This window comes from Pseudorasbora parva, chromosome 25 (genome assembly GCF_024679245.1).
Source record: "Pseudorasbora parva isolate DD20220531a chromosome 25, ASM2467924v1, whole genome shotgun sequence".
Lineage (NCBI taxonomy): Eukaryota > Metazoa > Chordata > Actinopteri > Cypriniformes > Gobionidae > Pseudorasbora > Pseudorasbora parva.
In genome coordinates, this window is record NC_090196.1 from 29,363,638 (window position 1) to 29,390,288 (window position 26,651).

At 37.5% G+C, this 26,651-nt stretch overlaps 1 protein-coding gene across 1 annotated transcript in view; it reads left to right on the forward strand.

The window, feature by feature from the left end:
• Positions 1-26,651, forward strand: part of myo5c (myosin VC) — a 37,380-nt gene continuing 10,729 nt past the window's right edge. Inside the window, exons 1-31 of the mRNA XM_067436488.1 lie at positions 1-178; positions 411-521; positions 5,615-5,783; positions 5,866-6,010; positions 7,826-7,982; positions 8,075-8,218; positions 8,313-8,394; positions 11,618-11,725; positions 11,810-11,916; positions 12,023-12,288; positions 13,515-13,596; positions 13,683-13,823; positions 14,190-14,312; positions 14,404-14,487; positions 14,573-14,701; positions 16,652-16,749; positions 16,830-16,916; positions 18,251-18,362; positions 18,446-18,657; positions 19,400-19,565; positions 19,646-19,792; positions 21,897-22,061; positions 22,155-22,248; positions 22,323-22,386; positions 22,545-22,725; positions 24,457-24,550; positions 24,636-24,699; positions 24,777-24,854; positions 24,938-25,118; positions 25,204-25,297; positions 26,572-26,635. Coding sequence (XP_067292589.1) covers positions 152-178; positions 411-521; positions 5,615-5,783; positions 5,866-6,010; positions 7,826-7,982; positions 8,075-8,218; positions 8,313-8,394; positions 11,618-11,725; positions 11,810-11,916; positions 12,023-12,288; positions 13,515-13,596; positions 13,683-13,823; positions 14,190-14,312; positions 14,404-14,487; positions 14,573-14,701; positions 16,652-16,749; positions 16,830-16,916; positions 18,251-18,362; positions 18,446-18,657; positions 19,400-19,565; positions 19,646-19,792; positions 21,897-22,061; positions 22,155-22,248; positions 22,323-22,386; positions 22,545-22,725; positions 24,457-24,550; positions 24,636-24,699; positions 24,777-24,854; positions 24,938-25,118; positions 25,204-25,297; positions 26,572-26,635 — 3,776 coding nt within the window. The 5' untranslated portion in view covers positions 1-151. The remainder of the gene's footprint in view (positions 179-410; positions 522-5,614; positions 5,784-5,865; positions 6,011-7,825; positions 7,983-8,074; positions 8,219-8,312; positions 8,395-11,617; positions 11,726-11,809; positions 11,917-12,022; positions 12,289-13,514; positions 13,597-13,682; positions 13,824-14,189; positions 14,313-14,403; positions 14,488-14,572; positions 14,702-16,651; positions 16,750-16,829; positions 16,917-18,250; positions 18,363-18,445; positions 18,658-19,399; positions 19,566-19,645; positions 19,793-21,896; positions 22,062-22,154; positions 22,249-22,322; positions 22,387-22,544; positions 22,726-24,456; positions 24,551-24,635; positions 24,700-24,776; positions 24,855-24,937; positions 25,119-25,203; positions 25,298-26,571; positions 26,636-26,651) is intronic.

The following is a 26,651-nucleotide window of genomic DNA, read 5'->3' on the forward strand; positions in this document are numbered from 1 at the left end:
TCGCAGGTGAGCGAGGAAGTTATCGCCGTCACTTCCAGACTTTTAGCAGGTGTCATGACTAAAAAGTTAGGCGTATGAATATTAGTTTTGCTTGAAAGTATCATGAGAAAGTGGTTTAATGTGAAATTAATCGGAAGCGACTCATGTTGCCATGGCTCTGTCGGAGTTGTATACAAAGGTATGAGGAACAAATCACTTTTCAAGTGTTCAGAAAGTTAAATCCATGATATTTTAGTCTATCATGGATGCATTAGAAAAGATAATGATCTTGTCAAAGACGTTATTTACGAAATTATTGAGCCAAACTTAAAAAGTCGTGACATATGGTCAGAAGTTTTGTTATTGTTGAAAGCGCAGTGCAAGCGCAAAAACATAATAGCTATGTAATGTGAGTTTTCTGTCTGTATTAGTATAACAGGGTGTGGATCCCAGACCCCGAACATGTTTGGAAATCTGCGGAGATTCTGGCAGATTTCAAGCCTGGAGACACTGAGCTGGAACTACAGCTGGAGGATGGGACGGTATGACAAAAACTGTATTAAAACGATAGGGTAACACTTTACAATAACAGGACATGAATAATATAAGTTTGTCCTGTTAATGTAAAGTGTTACCAGGGATAGTTCACCCAAAAATGAAAATTCGGTATCATCCTAGGTGTATATGACATACTTCTTTCAGAAAAGACGACTAAAATTAGTCGGGAGTTATATTAAAAAAAGTCCTGGCTAACTCTAGCTTTGTAGTGAATTGTTGCCTTGTTTATGAAGTCCATTAAAGTGCATCTATACATCATATAACTGCTCCTCACAGCTTCTTTTTTAATAAAAGCCTTCTGAAGCGATATGTGTTTGTGTATGAAAAATATCCATATTTAAAACTTTATAGACTAAAATAACTAACTTCCGGCAGAAAGCCATGCCCTGGAGCCGTGTGGAGCAGTTATATGATGGATAGTAATAAGGCTGAAATAAGAAAGTCATATACACTTAGGATGTAAAGTGTAGGATACACTTTAAATGACCAGTTAAATGACCTAAAAAATAAATTCAGATAAATATTAACTTCAACTAATGATTGAAAAAATGAAAGACAAAACAATTTATAAAATTATAAAAATAAAATTTTTAAGTGAAATCAAAGTGGTGCCATTACAAAAGGCAGTGAAAAGTTCATTGCACTTTTTTAAAAGTATTTTTTTTAGTTTTTCACCATAAATAATTTGTACATACTGACTTGGCATTTTAGTTATATTTTTAAAAATGATAATATATATATTTTTTTGTTGTTGACAATTTTGAAAGTACATTAAACACTGATCTATTAAGCATTGTTAAAGGGGGGGTGAAATCCTGTTTTATGCATACTGAGCTTTTTGTTAACTGTTAAAGACTTGGATTCCCATCCTAAACATAGACAAAGTTTCAAAAACTAATGTTGGACGTTTGATAGAGTATTTCCGTGTCAAAAATACTCCTTCCGGTTTCTCACAAGTTTCGGAGAGTTTTTTTCGAGTATGGGTCCGCTTGACGTCGATAGAGTGGAAGGTCCTTGTATGGGCGTACGGCTCTTCTCCCGCAGGGTATCCGCGGGGTCTTGAAAAGTATTAAAAGGTGATAAATCAATTTTGGGAAAATTAAGACCCTTATAAAGTATTAAAAAGTCTTATCACGGCTTTATAAAGTCTTACATTTTGAAAGTATTTTGTTCAAGCTTTGTCAAAAGAGTTTGACTCCAAAAAGTATTTATGAATATATTTATTTTCATCCCCATAAGTATTAAAAAACAAGGGGGCGCTCAGTCTGAGATCGGCTCGGAGCGCGCGCGCCAGGGATGGACATTAGCACCGCCACCAGCCAAATGCGGCTGATTTTGAGTTGTGGCGGGTAAACTCGCTTCACCTACCGAGCTGTTTCACCTCTTTGTAAACTTTGTTCAATGCATGTGAGTGCTGCCGTATGTGCGCATATGATCAGTCGTTTTCTCCGTCATCACTCGCGTGAAGACGCGCTGTGAGACTTGTGAGAAGTGAGAAGATCGCTATGGATCATCCGAGAGCGCGCAAATATTGAGTTCTCTTTCAAGTCTTGCGCTTAAACGGACAAACTCACACAAGAAGTATGTCAACATGTCCATCTTGATGAGTATCCTAGTCTGAGTATATAGTCTGAATATGCCTTAAGGGAACTGTATAGTATGCACAGTCGAGAAAGACAGTCGAGCATATCCCTGCATCAGGTCTTAAAGGCGCAGTAGCCTTTACTGCTGCCTGAGTGATGTCCTTATATTTAGTTTGACATTAAACAATGTTCTTGATTGAATAGCTTTTATAAGTTTAATAAGGATTAATCTTTCATTTAAACAGTTAAATATGCAGTTATTTTACATTTGATTACTTTATTCAATTTCTGTCCCTTTCTGCAGGCCAGTAGGCCAGTGCGTTATTATTTAATGTACACATGACAGGGATGGAAATTAGCACCCGCCACCAGCCAAATGCGGGTAATTTTGAGTTGTGGCGGATAAACTCGCTTCACCTACCGGCCACCGTGGCGGGTAAATAAAAATAGCATACTGTTTCCTCTCTTTGTAAACTTTGTTCAATGTATGCGAGTGCGGCCGTATGTCCGAATATGACCAGTCGTTTTCGCCGTCATTACCCGGATGTAGTGCCAGAAGACGCGAATACGAACTCGCGCGCGCTGAAAGAAGATCCGTCACTGGGCATCATCCGAGAACGCGCACTCGTCTCACAGCGCGCAAATATTGAGTTCTCTTTCAAGTAAGTCTTGCGCTTAAATGGACATACTCACACAAAAAGTATGTCAACATGTCCATCTTGATTAGTATCCAAGCAGACATAGTCTGAATATGCCTCAAGTGAACGTTATACAGTCGAGAAAGAAGAGCATATCCCTGCACTAGGTCTTAAAGGGGCAGTAGCCTTTACTGCTGTCTGTTTAATGTCAAACAAAAGGACATCACTCACTGCTCTTGAATAGCTTTTGTAAGTTTAATAAGGATTAATCTTTAATTTAAACAGTTAAAATATGCAGTTATTTTACATTTGATTACTTTATTTAATTTCTGTAACCTTTCTGCAGGCCATTAGGCCTGTACATTATAGCTATTATTAAATGTACACATGAGTGAGGTCAAGTTAGACATTTTAGTTTGAATTGTATTTTATACTGTGGATTGTTGCAATGTGCTAAATAAATATTTGCATAATTTGTAATTGATTAATATTTGAAACTTTAATATTAATTTATGCAATCGCAATCCCTTGATTTTTAGTAAAGTTACACAGTCACAGCATTAGCCATAAATGCAATGGTATTAATAGTTGGCATAATTTCTTTTGGTGTTTCGGTTTCGGCCAAGAATTTTTATTTCTGTGCATCCCTACTGACAATGTTCTGCTCGGTGTGTCGTCAGCACGCTTCAGAAGATGCCAAAACTAATAGTTTCATTGTTGGGACTAAAAACTTAAAACTGGAAGCCATAAAAGACCACGAATCATCCAAATGCCACATCCAGGTAAAAAAAGAGCGCACAAAGCCCTACTCATTTAATGAAATGTATATCAGTTCATGGTTTGTGTGTGTATAAGAGAGATAGAGAAAATGTCAGTATTTCATTGAGACTTGAGATTAAATAAACTGCTTAAGTATTGTAGAGCTTGTAGTATTAATTTTCACATGAAGTTACACATTGTCAGTTAAAAACAAGAAAGTGGCTGGTAAAAACATGGAGTGGCTGGTAGATTTTGAAATCCACCAGCCACAGTGGCCGGTGGACAAAAAAGTTAATTTCCATCCCTGACACATGAGTGAGGTCGAGTTAAACATTTTAGTTTGCACTTTATTTTTCGTTTTTCGGCTTTGGTTTCTTCTTTTTTGGTTTCGGCCAAGAATTTTTATTTCTGTGCATCCCTACTGACAATGTTCTGCTCGGTATGTTGTCAACATGTTTCAAAGATGCCAGAACAAATAGTTTCATTGTTTGGACTAAAAACCATAAAACTGGAAGCCATAAAAGACCACAAATCATCCAAATGCCACATCCAGTTAAAAAAAGAGCGCACAGAGCCCAACTTATTTAATGAAATGTATATCAGTTCATGTTTTGTGTGTGTATAAGCGAGAAAGAGAAAATGTCAGTAATTCATTGAGACTTGAGATTAAATAAACAGCTTAAGTATTGTAGAGCTTGTAGTATTAATTTTCACATGCAGTTACACATTGTCAGTTAAAAACAAAAAAGTGGCTGGTAAAAACATTGAGTGGTAGACTTTGAAAAAAGTTAATTTCCATCCCTGGCGAGCGCTGTCTACTGGTGACGTCAGGTATTTTGCGAAATGCGCAGTTAGGTAATGTATCGCCCTCCATACGTTGCAAAACAGATATAAACGATACAAAATTGGTTTGTTGCCGATTTGAACTTGAAGTGCGATGAGGTCTTAAAATATTTTGAGAAGGTCTTTAAAAAGTCTTAAAAAGGTATTGAAATTAACTTCAGGATTCCTGCATATACCCTGTCCCGGAAGGGTGTGCGCGCAAGTGACCAGAGCGAGAGAGAAAATGCACGTCCATAAACGCTGCACTCACTGCTGTCACATGACTTCACCAAAATCAACAATGTTACTAAAGAAGTGTGTTTTGACGGAGCGGTCCCAACGATAAAGGTTCACGGTCCTGCTTTGGAAGCAGGCGGTGAGTAAAACTGCTTCAAATGTCTGTGTTGTTGGCTATCGTCACGTAAGTAAACCACTTGATCATATATAGTTAATTTATCAATGGAGCATGCGATCCATGGTGTGTGTTTAAATACATTTGTTTGACCACTATAGGGGTCTGTTTGTTTATTGAACCACCGAAACATAAACCTAGGGGACGTTCACACAAAACGTGCTTCGTCATTCAAATGCGCTAATGGACTCCATTGTTGTTCTATGTATGACGTTACACTAGTCTGACGTGCAAAACAGTTTTGCTTGCTACTGCTAAGGTTTAGTCGCATACAATAGTCCATAAACCGAATCATGTCATCATGTCACTGCGAGTAAACACACACAAATGTTGACAGGGCACTAAATACAGTCCATACCACAGAGACGGACGTCCTGCTGTTGCTGTTTCTCCTGTTCAATTTATTTCAGCCTCCGGATCTGATTCTGGATCATATATGAATTAGTTGATTCTGATTGATAGCCATGGTTTATTTGGGTAATGTAATGTTTTCTTTTCCACGCTTGAGGATGTCACAGCTTTCAAATGCTCTCAATGCAACAGCTGCGCATGCTTGTGATTCTTTAGCTCCGCCCACACGATACGCCTCCAACTGTTCTGTTTTTTCGGAAAGACTCGGTACAGCCTATCTTTCTTTTATAAATATAATAAAACTAAAAACTTTTCAGATATATGAAGGATGCAATACTACTCTATAGGTACTCAAGATTGACATGAGATTGACTGAAACTCAGTGTTCCACCCCCCCTTTAAAATTCTTGTTGATGTTCATAATGAAAGAGATTATAAATGAATCCGTTTAATCACCCCAATAGAAACGTTGACTTTAACAGATCCACCTGACGTGTAAATCTCTCTTGCAGGAGTTGCAGTATCCTCTGGAAGGGGGTGAGAAGTTGCCACCCCTCCGTAACCCGGACATCCTGGTGGGTGAGAATGACCTCACGGCCCTCAGCTACCTTCACGAGCCGGCCGTGCTACACAACCTCAAAGTCCGATTCGTAGAGTCCAAAATCATCTATACATATTGTGGTAGGTTGGCTATAGAATGGATTTCTTGATCTCAACCCCTTTCTTTAATGTGAGAACATCACAATGATATTTTCTATCTCAGGAATTATCCTTGTGGCAGTCAATCCATACAAGCAGCTTCCCATCTATGGAGATGCAGTCATCCATGCGTACTCGGGTCAAAATATGGGCGACCTGGACCCTCATATTTTTGCTGTGGCTGAAGAGGCCTACAAACAAATGGCCAGGTAAAGCGCCTTGTCTTAAACTCTCCCTTTTAAACCTTGGTTGATTCACACTGCAAAAAAAACGCTTTTCTTATTTAGTATTTTTTTCTTGTTTCTAGTCCAAACATCTTAAATTCTTAAAAAACAAGAAGTATTTACTACACAAGCAAAAGTAATTGTCTTGTTTTGGGGGGAAATAACTCAAAATGAAGAGAGTTTTTGCTTAAAATAAGCTAAATAAGCCAGTGGGGTGAGCAAAATAATCTTTAAAACAACATTATTTTACTTACCCCACTGGCAGATTATTTATAAAAACTCTCTTTATTTTTAGTTATTTTTCCCCAAAACAAGACAATAATTTTTACTTGTCTAGTAAATGTTTCTTGATGTAAGAATTTGTAGATATTTAGACTAGAAACAATACAAAAATACTAAGTAAGAAATGCATGTTTTGCAGTGCAGGAAGACATTGGCCCTCATTTATCCATCTTGCGTAGAAACTGGTGTATATGTTGGCGTAAGATTATGCTTACACTCCTCTCACCGCCTGATTTATGAAGCTGTGCACACCTCTGCAATCCAGATGTACGCAATACTTGCCCTTGATAAATGCGGCGGCTGAAAACGATCGTCATTAGAATAACACGCCCCTATATATTCAAGTCTCCGCCTCTCCCACGCCCTCATTTTACGCCATGGACAAACAGAAGACGGCAAAGAAACGAAACTTCTCCGACGTGGAGATCGGGCACGCTCAATCATCTCACTAGTCCACTAGTCAGGGCACTGATTAGGACATAAGTCAATGGGCTGATTCCCTGATCAGTGCCCTGACTACTGAACTAGTGAGATGATTGAGAGATTGAGATTGAGGCCCATCAAGACCATCACCAGGGAAGTGGAAAAAAAACCTGAAATTGTTTTATTTGGGAGTTTAAAGAGTGGGATTAAAGGCACCGACAAAAACAAAATATGGACCCAAATTATGAGTACTCTTAATAGTGTGGAGGTTGAGAAGCGCACTCCAGCAGTTTAAATAGCTGTTTGGATGATAAATTACCATCACAATGCATTATTTTACACGTTTTGAAACAATTAGCATTTAATTTCGTATCACGGCACATGTATTTGGGGTGCACAATATGATGTGATATGGAGCACCATTCATTCACATTAATAATTACATGACAATTTGTAAGATTCTTATTATTGTTATTATGATTATTATTCTTAATGACGCGTGTTATTTAGAAGAAGAATGTCGGTTTTTATTGATTTTATTATTATTTAAAAGAAGAAGGTCATTTTTATTATTTTGCTAGTCTGAATTATTTTAGTCCCAGTCCGTGCGCAGCTGCCGGGCCAGGCGGGCCTGAACCGTCAGGTAAAGCGCACAGGCTCGCGACTGGAGGAATACATGCCTACAGATCAAACGCTTTGGTAAAGTCACACAAATTAAACATTGACGTTCATGTTGCACAAAAATAAACACTGAATGTTGTTGTTGTGGTTTTTAACAGTGGGTCATATAGCATATCTTGTCAGTGCGTTTTGTGGTGTTAGGAATTGTTTTTCTGCGCATTTTCCCACTAACTCAAACGTGCGTACACCACCTCCTGAGCTGCCGTAGGATTTGAGCGCACCGTACGCCAACGTCCATATTGATAAATCTCAAAGTCACCGTGGTTTTGGGTGTACGCTGGAAATTTGGTGTACGCACTTTTGATAAATGAGGGCCATTGTGTTTTGGATTGACACAAACATTTGCTGAATAACCAACTGTACAGGTTTTACAGAGTGAGCTCAAAATGAGCACATATGTTCTTCAAACTACAGGAATAACAAGAATCAGTCCATCATCGTGAGCGGTGAGTCTGGGGCTGGAAAGACCGTATCAGCTCGGTATGCTATGAGGTACTTCGCTATGGTCAGCAAATCTGGCAGCAAAACTCGGGTGGAGGATAAAGTTTTGGCATCCAACCCCATCACTGAGGTAAAAATATGTTTTTAACCAAACTACCATGTTTCTACAAGCAAGATCAGATCACTGGTTCACCAAACCAAAATAATCTGATGTGTTTGCAGGCCATTGGTAATGCAAAAACAACCAGAAATGACAACAGCAGTCGATTCGGGAAGTACACTGAGATCAGCTTCGACAAAAGATACCAGATCATTGGTGCCAACATGAGGACGTACCTTCTGGAAAAGTCAAGGGTTGTGTTTCAGGTGAAAGATTAACAGTCTTTAACAGAATTTGTTAACAGATTAACACAATATTAAAAGTACAAAACTCAGAATGTCTCATTTGTTCCCCCTGCAGTCAGAGAATGAGAGAAATTATCACATCTTCTACCAAATGTGTGCTTGTGCACATCAGCCAGAGTTCAAAGGCCTGAGACTTTGTGAGTGTTTCTGTACATGTTAAACGTTATTACTAAGCACAGAAATAGGAATAGCTACAAAAGATGAAATTATAAGAGAAACAGTAGTTATGCAAAAATAACTTGAGACAGAGAGATAGATAGATTGATTGATAGATAGACAGACAGACAGACAGACAGACAGACAGACAGACAGACAGACAGACAGACAGACAGACAGACAGATAGATAGATAGATAGATAGATAGATAGATAGATAGATAGATAGATAGATAGATAGATAGATAGATAGATAGATAGATAGATAGACAGATAGATAGATAGATCCATAATAATGTATTTTAATTAATTTATATATAATGATTGCATAATGAATACTATTTTGAAGTAATACTTAAAATACTTAAAAATGCATATAAAAATACAGACAGACAGATAGACAGACAGATAGAGACAGACAGATAGAGAGAGACAGACAGACAGACAGATAGAGACAGACAGACAGACAGACAGACAGATAGAGACAGACAGACAGACAGACAGATAGAGACAGACAGACATAGAGACAGACAGACAGACAGACAGACAGACAGACAGACAGATAGATAGATTTTTTTTTTTTGATTTGATTTATTTAACAATTAAATTTAAAACAAGTACAGTCAGGCCCAAAAAGACCATTTCATACATATAAAAAACAAAACTGTCGAGGATAAGATACACAAAAAAGCCATAGGCTTATTTCCATTGTGGTCCTCAGAGTTCAAAACAGACGAGCAGTTCATAATGGGAATGAGATCAACACAACCACATACACATATAATACCTCAAACATCATTAAAAAGACATTTTTTAACTTCACTTCTAAAAGTACCTTCTTCTTGAATTTGTTTTACGCAATCGGGCAAATTATTCCAAGCAACTGCACTGGAATATAAAAACGAATTCTTCCCATTTATACCCTTATACCGACACACATATATATTATTAATCCTTGACCTTGTAGAAAAACAATGAACATCTCTTATGAAAACATAGTAGTCACACAAATACTTAGGAACATTTCTCTGTAATATTTTATACACCATCATTAGCTTAAGAAAAATTACCCTCTTGTCCACTTTTAAAAACCCTATTTCCTTAAAATGATTAATATTTAAATGCATTAGTGGATGAAGGCCTAAAATAATTCTACACAATTTGTTCTGAGCAGTCTGAAATTAAATTTTCATTTTTTTAGTAGAGCCACTATACCAAAAAGTTGCTGCATAATCAAAATGTGTTTGTACTAATGCACCAGCTAACATTTTTAAGGTTTGTGTATCTAGGTAAGCAGCCTGTCTCGCTAAGAATTTAATTCGTTTACAAACGTTAGAATGCACTTGAACAGCCATACTATCCCCAGTCAGTTTATTATCTAAAGTACATCCTAAATATTTCACTTCTTGCTTAGCATTAATCATCAAATCTCCAACCCTCACTTCTAATTTGGAACATTTTCTCAATTTAGCCGCAGAACCAAATAAAATAGCTTCTGTTTTACCTAAATGTAAAAACAGCTTATTTTGAAAAAACCAATTGGATACTTCCTCGATCACTTTACTTAATTCACTTTCTATTATTTCCTTCTTCTCATCAGTGGCAATTATTGCTGCATCATCAGCATATAATAGAAGGTGGCTAGAACAGGCCATTTTTAGATCATTTATATATAGTAAAAAAAGTAAGGGTCCCAATACACTACCTTGTGGTACTCCACAAGAGATGGGCAAATTATCTGAAAACACTGCATTTAAATCTACCATTTGACACCTATTTGAAAGATATGAGTTAATCCATTTACATGCTTTAGTGTCAAAACCCATAGCATTTAATTTTAATAACAAAATATTATGGTCAACTGTGTCAAAGGCTTTCTGTAAATCTAACAATACCATCCCACTTAATTTACCTTTATCCAATTGTTTCTTTATAAAATCTGTCAAATACAAAATTGTTGTCTCAGTAGAGTGCATCTTCCTAAAGCCAGACTGAAGTTCATACAAAATATTAAATTTGGAAATATATTCTACAATTTGTTCAAATAAAATCTTTTCAAACACCTTGGACAAGGAAGATAAAATAGACACCGGCCTATAATTGTTACACTCAAACCTACTCCCTTTTTTATAAAGGGGGAAAACTCTTGCTTGTTTTAATTCATCAGGTACATTAGATTTGCCTATAGAGAGATTTAAAATGTGAGTAACCATAGGGGTTATAAAATAAGCTGAATCTTTAATAAACCTTACTGGAATATTATCTAAACCTGTCGCTTTATTGCATTTCAAATCTGTTAATTTCTTATAAACTGTAGTCTCATTTACCTTATTAAATGAAAAACCTCCTAAAGTGACACCACAGTTGGCATAATAGTCCTTAACTAATTTGTCATTATAAAAACCGGTCTGAACTGGTAACTCCTTTAACAAATTTTCAGCAACAGTAGTAAAGAATCTATTAAAACAATTGGCTACTTCTTTCTGGTCTGTCAATAATTGATCATTAACTTTAAGACTGATTCTGGATAGATAGATAGATAGACAGACAGACAGACAGACAGACAGACAGACAGACAGACAGACAGACAGACAGACAGACAGACAGACAGACAGACAGACAGACAGACAGATAGATAGATAGATAGATAGATAGATAGATAGATAGATAGATAGATAGATAGATAGATAGATAGATAGATAGATAGATAGATAAATAGATAGATAGATATGAAAATACCAAAATAAGTCCTTATCATAATTTTCAATGATATTGACATTAAAGGGGTAGTTCTTACTTCCAAACCTTCTTACTTCAGTTGAACACAAAAGTATTAATTTAGTAGAATATGACAATAATAAAAATATTATCTGTCATCAAACAGTTGACGTTGCCCATTGACTTCCATAGTAAAAAATACAATTGATGTCAATGGGGTCCATCAACTTTAATTACCGACATTCTTCAAAATATTTTCTTTTGTGTTCAGCAGAAAAAAGAAACATACAGGTTTAGATCAACTTGAGAGTGAGTAAATGATGACAGGATTTAATTTTTGTGTGAACTATCCCTTTAGGTTAATATTTTTCTCTTTAGAATATATAAAGAACAGCTTTCAATTTATCATATACGTATGTAAAATGAGTTTAATAACGTAGGGTGGAAATTTTGTCTAATGCCAGCATGCTCTCCATCTGTTGATTAGTGGGCGCAGAAAAGTTTAATTACACCCGTTTGGGTGGTGAGACAGAGATCGAGGGTGTGGACGACCGCGCTGATATGGCAGAAACACTCAGAACCTTCAGTCTGCTGGGTAACAGATTCATTTTAGCATAATATCAAGCACACGATTGTCCATCAGTTAACTTCCATCTGGTCATGTCTTGTTTCTCTTCAGGTCTAAAGGACAGTTTTCAGGCTGATGTGTTTAAGGTGCTCGCTGCAATTCTGCATTTAGGAAACATAGTCATCAAGGCGAACAGCTCTGAGAGATCATCCATCGGTGTAAGAGTTTTTTTTCTGTCCTGTTTTAAACAAAATTGATGTTTTGTTTTTCAATTTGATAATTCACAGAGTTGCCATTTTGTAATACTTCCTGCTTTCTCTCCAGTCCAGAGACCCTCACTTAGCCATTTTCTGTGACCTGATGGGGGTCAGCATGGAGAATATGTGCCGTTGGCTATGTCACAGACGGATAGTCTTGTCAGCGGAGACGGTGGTGAAACCGCAGCCTAAGGAACGTGCCATCAACGCTCGCGATGCCATGGCCAAACACATCTACGCCCATCTTTTCGACTGGGTCATCCACAAAATCAACCAGGCACTAATGGTCCCTGGCAAGCAACATTCATTTATTGGGGTGTTGGATATTTATGGGTATGTTGAATTCATCAACATGTGTATTTTCATGAGTATGGACCGTCATTTCCACTGTTCACACAAGTCATCTTAAGTGAGCGGAAACTTTCCCAGTTAGCTTTCCCATTTGCCCCAATATCAAAAGAATATAAAAAAAATCCATGATAGCATTTCAAGGCATGACATTAACATCTCTGACAGCGAGTTACACACAAACCCGCCTCCTCTCACTCACTCGCTTCATTCGCTCCAGGTGAATATTGTTGTTATTATTGTTTGGAATATTGTTGGGATTACATGTATTGTTCATAATTTGACTCATACACACAGATTTATTTCTCACACCCAAAGTGTGGCACATAAAGCTGCCTCTCAGCACTAAATTGAATTATTTTTTGCTGCTTTTTGTGCTTAATCATTCAAATACACACGAAATAATGTTAAAATGCCAGTCTTGGTGAGTAATCACGTAAACACATTTAGTTCTGTTTTAAGTGAATGTAAAGAGCTGAGAAAGAAAACACATGTGTAACAGTGTAATGGATCTGTGCGTCAGCTCTTAAAGAGACAGCAGCCTAAAAAACCTGCTGCCAAATAAAAAATATATATGTGGCTTTTTTTCCCTATGGTATCGATGTCAAAATTGTGGCCATGGAACATGCTGAGTGGCTAGTAACTTTTTTTAAAGTTTCTATGATCTGAGATTCTGATAAATTAATGACGAGCAGTAGTTTTCTTTCATTTTTAAGTTGGCATGAAATGTTGTGACGTATATCTGAGTAAAACGGTTTCTTGAACAAGAACAAAATTAGAACGGGGCTTGGTTTTGTCTGTGGGGAATTGATTGGATGTTGTGGTTTGCTATTGGTCGGTCTCATGTGAGTGACAGGTGGACCCGCCCTCATGTCAGTAAATACATCATCAGAGAAGAGATGTCACTACATGAGTGAGGAGAAGATACTTTGATTAAAGATTATGAGGCATGGATAAATCATTTTGTAATGAATACTGCAATATTTCATGAATCAAGAATTGTCCATTTTGATTTCATGGTGACTAGGCAATATAACACAAAGTATAGTGTTATAAATGTAGATAACATTTTATTAAAAATATAAAATACTTTACTGGATGCACAGTTACAATGTTAATATCTGTGGAAATCTGTCACCACCGTCTGAAAACTAAAGGTCCATTTGTGTAGCTTTTTTCTAATGTTGTTCTGTCTTTCCGGCTTCCTCTAGATTTGAGACATTTGACATTAACAGTTTCGAGCAGTTTTGCATTAACTACGCCAACGAGAAGCTGCAACAGCAGTTCAACCTGGTGCGTTCCTTTTGATTCGCTTTTGCAAGAAATATGAAGTGGAAATATTCATAAAAACATGTCACTGATCATTATCATCCCATCAGCACGTGTTTAAACTCGAGCAGGAGGAGTACATGAAAGAGGACATTCCATGGACGCTGATCGATTTCTACGACAATCAACCCGTTATTGATCTCATTGAGGCTAAGATGGGCATCCTGGACCTTTTGGATGAGGAGTGTCTGGTGAGAAGAACTCTGCTGTGAAAGTTTTCTGTCCTCCTAACCAGCTTAAATCGCGGCACGCTACAAGAAAGTTGCCATTTATAGTTTTGATGCGACTTGCTGGGTAGCCCCGCCCACACTGCAATCTCATTGGTTGCACAGCTTAATATTAAGCATCTGATGTGTTCTGATTGGCAGTTATTTTTTTAAATTATCAAGGACAGAAAAATGAATGGTTAGGACACAAATTGTCATAAGCATTTGAGTTTGAGTAATGAAATTCCAATTCCAAACTCGATTTGATCCAAAGTTTCCACTTGTTGTCATTTACTGTCATTGATTTCCCTGAGAAAGATATTTGTTCATTAACTGAATGTTCTCCCACAGTTCCCACAGGGCACTGATAAAAACTGGCTGCAAAAGCTGTACAATTTTCTAGATTCAAATCCGCTGTTTGAGAAGCCTCGTTTGTCTAATGACTCTTTTATGATCCAGCATTTTGCTGATAAGGTGAGAGACTGTTACTTAGTTCTCTATATCGTCTTATATAAAAAAATAAAGTGAAAATGGTTCATTAAAAAACTGAATCTGTTTTCTTTAGGTGGAATACCAGTGTAAAGGTTTTTTGGAGAAGAACAGAGACACGCTTTATGAAGAGCTAGTCGACATCATGCGCACTAGTCAGGTATCGACCTAATGTGATCTTTGAAGAATGAGTCTGTGAGTTCAATGTCATTACAATGCTGTGTATCTAATTTCTATGCTGTTAGTTTGCTCTCTTGGCAGATTTTTTTAAAGAGGAGGAACCAAATTCTGTCCACAAAATGATCAAAGTTAAACCAGCACAAGCCAGAGTCAAAGCTTCAAACAAGCAGCTGAGAACCACCGTAGGAGACAAGGTACAAAATCACAGACAATACTAGTCTAGTGATGATAATAATGACCGCTTGGCTGATTAACTGCTTTTCAAAGATTTGAATTTACTGAATAAGATGTATATATTACAGGTCCTTCTCAAAAAATTTGCATATTGTGATAAAGTTCATTATTTTCCATAATGCAATGATAAAAATTAAACTTTCATATATTTTAGATTCATTGCACACCAACTGAAATATTTCAGGTCTTTTATTGTTTTAATACTGATGATTTTGGCACACAGCTCATGAAAACCCAAAATTCCAATCTAAAAAAATTAGCGTATTTCATCCGACCAAAAAAAAAGTGTTTTTATTACAAAAAAAGTCAACCTTCAAATAATTATGTTCAGTTATGCACTCAATACTTGGTGGGGAATCCTTTTGCAGAAATGACTGCTTCACTGCGGCGTGGCGTGGAGGCGATCAGCCTGTGGCACTGCTGAGGGGTTATGGAGGCCCAGGATGCTTCGATAGCAGCCTTAAGCTCATCCAGAGTGTTGGGTCTTGCGTCTCTCAACTTTCTCTTCACAATATATGGGGTTCAGGTCAGGAGAGTTGGCAGGCCAATTGAGCACAGTAATACTATGGTCAGTAAACCGTTTGCCAGTGGTTTTGGCACTGTGAGCAGGTGCCAGGTCGTGCTGAAAAATAAAGCTTTTCAGCTGATGGAAGCATGAAGTGCTCCAAAATCTCCTGATAGCTAGCTGCATTGACCCTGCCCTTGATAAAACACAGTGGACCAACACCAGCAGCTGACATGGCACCCCAGACCATCACTGACTGTGGGGACTTGTACCTTGATTTCCGAATGACATGCAAAATTTGCTTTAATCCGAAAAAGTACTTTGGACCACTGAGCAACAGTCCAGTGCTGCTTCTCTATAGCCCAAAAGTGGCTTGACCTGGGAAATGCGGCACCTCTAGCTCTGGACGTTCCTACTCCAGAATCAGTCCAGACCCAAGAAATGGAAAGCTACACACTCCATCAATGAGTGTTAGAAGAACTGATGCCAAGCATATAACATGCTTGAAAAATAATAATCACTCTATTGACCCATTCATAGACTCTTAAAGGAACTGTATGTAAGAAATGTATTTCAGTGAATCATAAAATGGCCATGAAATGTCTCTAGACATTAAGAAATCATGTTAATTTCAAATACTTATATCACTGACAACAATAGTCCGGCCAGGATAAGTTGTTGTTGCAGCCCTCACATGATGTTGATGTTAACATGTGTTTTGGCCTGAAGCTCCGCCCTCCACCTATCGACCAATCACAAAGTCAGTAGTGTTTCGGCATCCGGGTTGCCAGATCTGCTCTAGTTACCACAACTACAGATCTACAAACGTTCCTGCGGATCCTGCAGCCAATCTGGCAACCTCGAGTCAGGGGGAGGGAGAGGGGGGTACACCGCTCTACAGTCATTTGATAGTGATTGCAGTACCAGTTTTGGCCACAATCTTACATACACTTCCTTTAAGCATTGCCTATTAAAATCCAAACAGAGACTTTTTTTGGCTGGTCAGTGTATATATCATTGAATTGGTGAGCATAAAAAAGCCATTAAGACGGTGCCTTGTCAGCACCTACAGGTTTAATTATGTAACTTGCAAAAATGAGAGCTGCAAAGATCTTTACAAAAAAAAAAAAAAAAAACAGCCCATCCACTATGTTTAGAGCCAATCTATAAACTTTTATCGTAGTGATTATTTGAGTGCTTATAACTCAAATAACGATACTGAGTGGTTGAAAAGACTTTGTGAAGCTCTTTCATGTATAATATATATGACAGCTGTTTATTCTGGGTCAGCAGTTGCACGAACAGTGCGATACATACTCATAAACTTTCAATTCATTGTGACAAAAAACAATTCTGTACAGGATATGTAACATCTTTCACATCTTTATCTGCTGTCTTATCACAGTTTCGAAGTTCCTTGTACCTGTTAATGGAGACGCTGAATGCTACCACACCTCATTATGTGCGCTGTATTAAACCCAATGAGGAGAAACAGCCATTTGAGTAAGTGACAAGGCTGAATTTTTTTATTTGGGACTTACTGTTTTTGTGTACAGTAAATTAAACTTTGTGTGTTGGCTCAGGTACGACTCCAAGCGTGTCGTGCAGCAGCTGAGGGCCTGTGGTGTGCTGGAGACCATCCGCATCAGTGCCCAGAGTTACCCATCCAGGTGACCGGCACCCCTGTCATTAACTCAAATTTAGGCCAATTCACACCAGCACCAGCAGACGGCAACAGACACTTCGTCGGGAGTTCAGTGTGAATTGGCAAAACTTATATGTGAAGCTCTCAGATGTCTTCTATCGTCTCGTTTTAGTTTAGTCTAAACTCTCAAAGCACCATCAAAACATCACTATGTGGCCTTTTTAAGATTACTTTTTGACTGTAATCTTCATATGTATATTATCACGTGACTGAATGACACAAAACAGAAATTTTTAGGAAGGCAGATCTATAGTGATATATCTAGGGGAGAATATAATTTTTCATTTTCATCATCAAATAATTTAAATGTAATCAAAATAAAGCTGAAATTAAATAAAAAAAACAGTTAGTTACCTACTAACTGAAATAAAATTGTTTTAGGTTAAAATACTAAAATTACTAAAGCTCAAGCCAGAATAAAATGTTGAGGCTAAATAGAAATATTAAAAACTAATTAAAATGACAAAAGCACATTACAAAATGACGACCTAAATTAAATCTAAAATAGAATAATTTAAAAAATGACAATCACATAACTAATTTTGTAAAACTGAATTAAAAATAAAGGAAACCAAAATAGAAATACAAAAAATACATCAAAATGACAAAAGCACATAACAAACTGCCTAAACCCTAAACAGAATTTACAACTGGAAATCTTAAAACAAAAACTAGTTCAAAGTTGTAATACAATAAATGATGTCTTTGATATACAATACAATAGTATAATATATTTGTGTATTATTTAAAAAACTAAAAACTAAAATGGTATTCTAAAATGTTTATTTAAAAACTAATAAAAATTACAAAAGCACATAACAAAATTACTAGCACTTAAACACAATTAAATCTAAAAAAGAAATGTTTTTTAAAAAGACAAAAATAACAAGCATATAATATTTTTTGTAAAACTGATTTAAAAATAAATGAAAACACAGAAATAAAAACATTAAGAATGACAAGCACCTAAAAAATGACTGTAACATGGAAAAAATATTACGTAGTATTAAAAAATATATTATTATTGTAAAAGTAATCAGTCATCATTTTAAAAATATAATCTATTTTTCCTTATGATCTTTGTGTAAAATGTGACCTGGACATGTTGTTAACATGTTATTTTGATCATTTTAATTCATCAAAAATTAAAAAGTGAAAAATTCTGCCAAATCTGAAGACAAAACACCAACCAAGCAAGGTTAAAATGCCATAAAGCAGCATCTTTGTCCAGACTAGCAATGTCTGACTGGTCTCCCTCTTTCCTATAAAGTTCTCATCCTCTCTGTCTATCCCTTACAGGTGGACATATATAGAGTTTTACAGCCGTTATAGTATCTTGATGAGCCAGTCAGAGCTGAAGCTGGGAGAGAAGAAGCAGACGTGCAGGACGGTTCTGCAGAAACTCATTCCTGTAAGTGAACCGCACTGTGGTACATCTGAGAGATCGTGTTCTTCAACCATGTTCTTAAAAAAGTCATATTTGGTTCATTACAGGATTCCAACCAGTACAAGTTTGGCCGGACTAAGATCTTCTTCCGGGCGGGACAGGTGGCGTACCTGGAGAAGCTGCGTTTGGATCATCTTCGTGCGGCTTGCGTGACCATTCAGAAGCATGTGAGGGGCTGGAGGCAGAGACGCAGGTTCCTGCACATGAGACAAGCTGCCATCACTATACAACAGTACGTGCGTGGAAAGAAACAGATCAGGTGAGTGTTTCTAGTAGCCTAGAAATCTAGACGCACCCTAGCGGCAGCAAATCTAATCTGCCGCGAGTATCGTCTAGCAACTCTCAATACACTTCTGAGCTGTAAAATCCAAACTCTGGTCGGGCCAATCACATCGTGTATAGAGTCGTGGGCGAGGCTTAACATAATAACGGCCTACTACTGTTTATTGGCTCAATTTCTCTCCTCCCCCATCATGAGCGGACACGCCCACTACTGTTGATTGGCTCAATTTCTCTCCTACCCCATCATGAGCGGACACGCCACCTACTGCTGATTGGCTCACTCTCTCTCCTCCGTCATCATGAGAGGATACGCCCCCTACTGTTGATTGGCTCAATCTCTCTCCTCCCCCATCATGAGTGGACACGCCCCCTACTGTTAATTGGCTCAATCTCTCTCCTCCCCTATCATGAGTGGACACGCCCCCTACTGTTGATTGGCTCAATCTCTCTCCTCCCCCATCATGAGTGGACACGCCCCCTACTGTTAATTGGCTCAATCTCTCTCCTCCCCTATCATGAGTGGACACGCCCCCTACTGTTGATTGGCTCAATCTCTCTCCTCCCCCATCATGAGTTGACATGCTCCATACTGTTGATTGGCTACAATTGTGTTGCGGTGCTTGGGCGATCCATTTTCAAATGCGTTTCTTAATGCACCTTTAAAACTGTTGAAAATGATCACAGAAATGCATTTTGAAAAACCTTCTTTTCTTTCGCAGGCGCACCGTGACCGCTCTGGCGCTGAAGCAGGGCTGGGCCGCTGTGGTGATTCAGAGACACTCTCGTGGGTATCTGGTACGGAAGATTTACCAGCTCGTCCTGAGGGCTGCAGTCATCATACAGGCCTACACTAGAGGATGGATGGCCCGCAAGCGCTACAGAAAGGCATAGCCACCAGTCTCTTCGATTGTTGTAGCATTTTTGTCCATGCAGGTCACACATTTGATCATGTGTCCTTATTGCAGATGGTGGAAGAGCACAAGGCTCTGGTTCTGCAGAAGTACGCTCGAGCTTGGCTGGTGCGCCGGCGGTTTCAAACAATGCGACGGCTGGTCCTCAATGTGCAGCTGTCCTACAGAGTCCAGCAGCTGCGCAAGAAAGTGGAAGAGCAGGTACGATCACACAACATCGAAAGCTTATTGCTCAAGGATGCTTGTTCATATCTCAGGGAGACTTAAAGGAAGTGTATGTAAGATTGTGGCCAAAACTGGTACTGCAATCACTATCAAATGACTGTAGAGTGGTGTATCCCCCTCCCCCTGAAACGAGGTTGCCAGATTGGCTGCAGGATCAGCAGGAACGTTTGTAGATCTGCAGCTGTGGTAACTAGAGCAGATCTGGCAACCCGGATGCCCAAACACTACTGACTTCGTGATTGGTCGATAGGGGGAGGGCGGAGCTTCAGGCCAAAACACAACAGGACATCATCAACATCAGTTGCCTTTTAAATGACAATATCCTGGCCGGATTACTGTTGTCAGTGATATAAGTATTTGAAATTAACATGATTTCTTAATGTCGGGTGACATCAGGGCCATTTTATGATTCATTGAAATACATTTATTTTATTGGGCATTTCAAATAAGTACCTTTGTGTCAGATGTTTCTCATAAAATTCTTTTGTATGAATGAAAATGGACACAAACGGGTCAGGAGTTGATGTAAAATAACTATATATTGCTATAGAATGAATGTGGAGAGCAGCTCAGATCATTTGATGAGAAATGTTTATATTGAGATCTCCCACTTTGGTATCTTGGTAAAAGCAAAGTTTGAGACACTGTTGAGATCTTTTTTGAAACTCTGATGGGAGATCAGAGGGCTTTTTTTTCTAGAGTCTCTATTTGATCTCCATTTAATCTTATTGCTCTTTTTGTCACAGATATTTGTGTTCATTTGTATTCAGAGATTCTTATTTTGACACTGTTTCAACATTCCTGTGTTTGTCCCTGTAGTTACTGATTTGTTCTTGGTTATTGTTTTTACATTATGTCTGAGAATGTTATGTGTTATTCATGTGACTTGCTTCAAAGTAACTTAAAGGATGTGTAGCTCGATTGGTATAGCTTGATGCTGTAGGTCACAGGTCACATTATCGTAATGTTGATTAATCTTCATTGTCCTCTTTTAAATAAATAAACAAAACAAATTTCCAGGGAAAAAACCTCTTGGTAATTGATCAAATAAAATATAAATATTAGGTAATTTAATAAACTTAAATTAAAACTAAACAGAAATACATAAAAAACTATAATAAAAATTATAGCACATAAAATTACTAAAACTTAAACAAATTAAATTGAAAACTTAAAAATATAAAATTAAAAGCTTATTTAAAAGATTCATATTTTCCCAAATAAAATATAAATTAAATAAATTATGTTAAATAATTAAATGTACTAAAATTACTAATATTTATATTTATTATATAGATTTATATTAAATAGATTATATTAAATATGTATAATATTAAATATTTATAATAATATTTATATGAAATTCATTATATTAAATTAATTATTAAAGTTACTAAAATTTCTAATATCTATGTATTATATACATTTATATTAAATAGATTATATTAAATATGTATGATATTAAATATTTATAATAATATTTATATTAAATCCTTTATATTAATTTAATTATTTAAGTGTACTAAAATGGCTAATATTTATATTTTACAAAATAAAAATAAATTAAATTAAATAGTAAATTATCTAAAATGAAAATGATATGCTGAAATAAATTAAAGCTAAATGGAAATATAAAAAAATGAAAAGGACATAAATGGATAACCAAAACAAAAATGAAAATGAAAACTGATAATATACAAATAAAAGCGAATTCATAATTCAATTCATTTTATTAAATACAAATATTAGGTAAATTAAAAAAGCTTAAATGAAAGTTAGAAATTTTCTCTAGGCAACTAAATAAATTAAATTATTTGAAGTTGAAGTATTACATTTACTAAAATTACTAATACTAAAATAAATTGAAGCTAAATAGAAATATAAAAAAACTAAAAGTAGTGAAAATGACAAATGCACATACAATTACTAAAACAAAATCAAATCAAATGAAAACTGAGAGTATAAAAATAAATGCTAATTTAAAATATTAATAAATTGCTGATTAAATGTACAAATTAGCTAATTTAATAAAAAAAATAATGCAGTGTCTCTGAAATGCAATCTCTCTCTCTTCCTCTAGAATAAGGAGAACCGTGGCCTTATGGAAAGACTCACCAGTTTATCTAATGCACGTGCTCAAGGACTAGAAAAGATTCACGCTCTGGAGGCGGAGCTTGGGAAGCTGACCAATGAGATGGCAGCTTTAGAGAAGAGGGCGAGAACAAACTCAGAAGAGGCCAATCAGGTAATAGACACACTGATTTGTACAATATCGCTGTAGTGTTGATACAGTATTGAATATAATTATAAGGGTGTTCACTTTGTTCTCTTCTCGAAGGCAATCGCTCTGCTTCAGAATGATAAAGAGAAACTTGTTCAGGTGAATAAAGCTGTGGAGCAGAAGCTGAAAGACCAGACCCTGCAGATGCAAGGTAAAGAGGGAACTGATTTTCAAACCGTGATAATAAAGTATGTGACTGTAACTTACAAAACATTTGCTTTCCAGATCAATTTGAGGATGTAAAGAGAAAACTGATGGGAGATCTGGAAAGAGAGGAGAGGCTTAGGAAGTAAGAACGCTTTTTTGAGGGTATAGCTCTCCCCAAAATCATTGTCCTGTTCCAAACACATCCCGTTCCCAGTCCATTTCCTCAGTGGAACTCAAAAGTTGCTCATACACAAGCTCAAATAAGCACCATTAAAAGTGGTCTGTTCTCTTTTCTGTCAGGGTGGCGGAGCACAACTGTGAACTCCAGAGGGAAGACTCGGACAAAGAGATCGTAGCACTGAAAGAGGAAAGCCGTAGACTGAGGGAGGAGCGAATCAGACTCCAGACGCAAGTGGAGGACGGCATGAAGGTCAATGCAGAACTGCAAGAACAACTGCTGCAGCTCACCAAACACGTCAAGGTCAGTCACACCTGTTACTCTTCATTTCTCTTCTCATCCCCCCTCTTTTTTTCATGTATAAACCGCTGTTTTATTACAGTGCTTCCAAGGCATTTAAAGTAAACCGAAGCCTTATATTGAGAATGAAACCTGCTAAAAGAAAAAATTAAGAAAAAATCAAATGTGTGAGGAAACATTCAAATAATTAATTAAACCAATCAATGCATATACATGCAAAAATAATATAAATCAAATGGTTGGGGAAATGCAAAAGTGTTGAAGGACATACAAAATGCATTTTTCAAATAAAATTTCGCTTGGGCTATAAATTAGGCTAATTGAATTACTTAAATATATACTGGAGAGAATTCAAAACGAGTGTATACATTAGCCTATCCCACACTCAAGCACACATAAAGCTTGCCACAAAAAACAGCAAAGGTAATAATAATGAATGTGTCAAGAATAGCAAGGAGATTTTGTCATTGACATTGTCATTATGTGCTGCAAAGATGAAGTTGACGATGCTCACTCGCCATCTCCACAGTTGTGGACCCACCAAAAGATAAATGCATATGTCATACAGATATTATTTATTTATCATTTTTAATTGTTTAATTTAAAAGTAGACATTTCTAGCTTTCTATAGACATATTTCTTGAGTTCATTTATCAGACGTAGCCTGACAAGCCAGACGCACATCAAGATGTTTGGTCTGGAAACTCACCATTGACGGCTCAGTCCGATAAACGGTTGTCTTTCAAACTCCCTCTGCACGCGATAGGATAGCGCTACACCAACCAGAGCAACGAAGGTGAAGCAGAGCTCGCTGACTGATTAAACATTCGCCATATCCGGTCGGCTAAACTCCGAACACGTCTTCCCTTCTTAAGAATGACTTCAGTGCCGTTCTTTGTTCTTTTCTCAGAGAAAAGCTCAACTCCAAGACTTCCAGAGTCGCAGTCAAAGCTGATTCGAAAGACCGCCGCCTTTTGCCAGTTTCTGTGTTTAATAGAAGCACGCAAACGCAACTCGGCCGTCGTCATTATGGCCCCGCCCGCCGACTCTATACACGATGTGATTGGCCCGTCCAGATTGTGAGGAATACAGCTCAGAAGTGTATTGAGAGTTCCTAGTCGACACTTGCGGGCAGATTAAATTTGCTGCCGCTAGGGTGCGTCTAGATTTCTAGGCTATATCAGACGCGCTCTATTCCATGATTAGCGCCATGATTATATTGTCAGCTATATTGGAATATTATTTATTAAATCTAGGCAATTGGTTGATGAAACATTGATCAAAATTAAGATACAATTTATACAAAATTAAGATTCACTTTAAAGAAAGGCTTTCTACAAAACAAAACTTAATGAAGTGGTCAAAATAATATGTCTTCCAAAATATTGTGCATCTTATGATGTCCTATACTCATGCTGTTCGCTTTTCATTATCAATAACAGATGAAATTATATAAACAATTATATACTATTTAAACATAAATATGAAAAAAAATTAAATAAAAGGCTACAAGTAAAAATTAAATGGCTACAATCAAATTTCATGTCAGAGTGGGATTTGGGCGAACGGCGTTTTACTGGTAAGCTTGAGCGGTTGAGTGGAGCTTTTGTTTGTGCCGTGAGTGATTTTAAAGTAATAAGTAGTTTAAATAAGACGTTTAAAGTAATAAGTAGTAGTAGGGATTTTCTCTTTCAGTCACACAAACAATGACTCTGTTTTTTGTCTCATTTGAAGGTCATACCAGATTTACGGAAAGAAATCAACAGCCTCCAGATGCAACGAGCTGAAGCTGATAAAACCATGAGAGCTCAAAGTCTTCAAGCCAGAAGTATAAAACATACTATAAAACAATGAGCAATACATTTAAAAACTATAAACCGCTGAGATGTCTTTATGCATTTTTATGCCCTCAGCTAAGATGAGTTTGATCATGAGGCAGCTGCTCGGTAACACTGCAGAGCCAGATCTCATCCAGAGGTGCGGTAAAGTATTGAGATTGTCAGTGCTGATTGTTATCTGGATAAGCTCGATTCAGATTGTCTCTTTTACTCTAGGTTAAGTGAAGAAGCCTCAGATAATGATGACGGAGCTGATCTTCTCACTGCTTTTGATGGCGTGGAGAAAGCTGCAAAGTATGAGGTTTTCAGTCTAATTAGACTAACAAATTAGAGGACCATATCATCAAACTAGCAAATGTACTGTCCTTCTCTCTCAGGGTGATGGAGGCTCAGCTGCGGGAGCAGAAAGAAACTTATGAGAGTCAACTGGAAACTCTGGTCTTCAAAAACGAACATTTAAACAAAGAGAACGAGCAGCTTCAAGCTCTCTTTCAGGAGAAAAGTGACGTCAACCAAAGCATTGGGCAGGAAGTGGCCCGCCTCGCTGCTGAGAACATGGTGGAGTGTATTTATGTAGCATGTATGATTGATTAGAGTCATAGTTTAAAGCCACCGGTTGATGATGGTGACTTCCGGTTTGCAGGTGATTCCAGAACTGAGGCAGCAGGTGTCAGAACTGAGCCGGCACAAGCACGAGCTTGAGACCCAGTTACAAGATCAGAGCGCTGAGATGAGCGGTGAGCCAACCACATTTTAAATAGACCAGCTTTTATGCATGCAAAAATACTTTGGATAGATCTGGGCAACAGGATATGACACTAATTTTTAAAGTGCCCCATTATGCTTTTTCCAGCACATCTAATGTAGTGTGTAATAAACGTTCGTAGATGGGAAGGAAAGAGGCGGGAACCGGCGAATATTCAACAACTTTTTAATTTCAAAATAAATAAACAAAACGAAAGTAAACCGCAGGCAGCCCCTCACGGACGACTGCCCACACACACGCATAATAAAACGCGGGCAGCCCCTCACGGACGACTGCCCACACACACACATAACAAACCATAAACAAAACTCAACATAAAGTCCGGGTCTGGTCCTCTCTCATCCTTGACTGGTGTCACTCGTCCTTAAATGCCTCCGAGCTCCCTCATGAGACGACTCGAGACCGGTGTGGCTAGGAGCGCATGTAACGCTCCTTCGCAATCACGTCCCCGATCTCACTCGCTCCTCCAATGTCCCTTGCTCGTTCACCTCGCCACATAGTGTAATTTAGCTTTGTGAATGTAAAAGGTGTGCAAAGTGTTAATGTAAATGACAGAACCGATTCTGAACTGCCTGAAATAAATTGTCAGTAATTCCAGTCTTACTTCCTGTACAAACCTACATAGGTTCGTAACAAATTTGCATAATGCCTGTGAACAGCGTCTGCTTTGACCCGTCCTCAGGCTCAAACACTGTAGTTGTAGCTGAGGCCTGGAAGAGTTTGGTACATGTTGTCGACATGTCAGAAAGATGCTGTTTTCTACACTGCAAAGGCAAATCCACTTTGCTGCATTTGGATCAGATTGATACAGTAGAACTGACTGATCGTTACTGTTCGTATCACTGTGTATCAATCACTGAGGAAGCCTCTGAGCTGAAATTTCAGATATGGTAATGCATATTTGCAGTCATTTAACAGACTGGACCATCTGACCAATCAGAGCAGAGTAGACCAATCACAACAGACTTGGCAATCTGACCAATTAGAGCAGAGTAGACCAATCACCACAGAGTGAGCCATCTGACCAATCAGAGCAGAGTAGGCTCTCAGAAACGAGGAGTTTAAAGTGTTTTTATTTGTTCATGTGTACCTAATTTAGGAGACATGTATAATAGAGGCACTGCAAATATATTAATAAATAATGTTACAATATAAATTAAATCTGTTTATTCAGTTGTGGTAAGCCCAAATATTAACATGTTTCATCTGTTGGCACTTCTTTACAACTTACATTTTATTTGGCAGCAAAAATAAAGCAGTTATCAAGTGAGATTCAGCTCACGGTTGAAGAGGAGCAATCACAGCGCAGGTGAGGCGTTCATTAC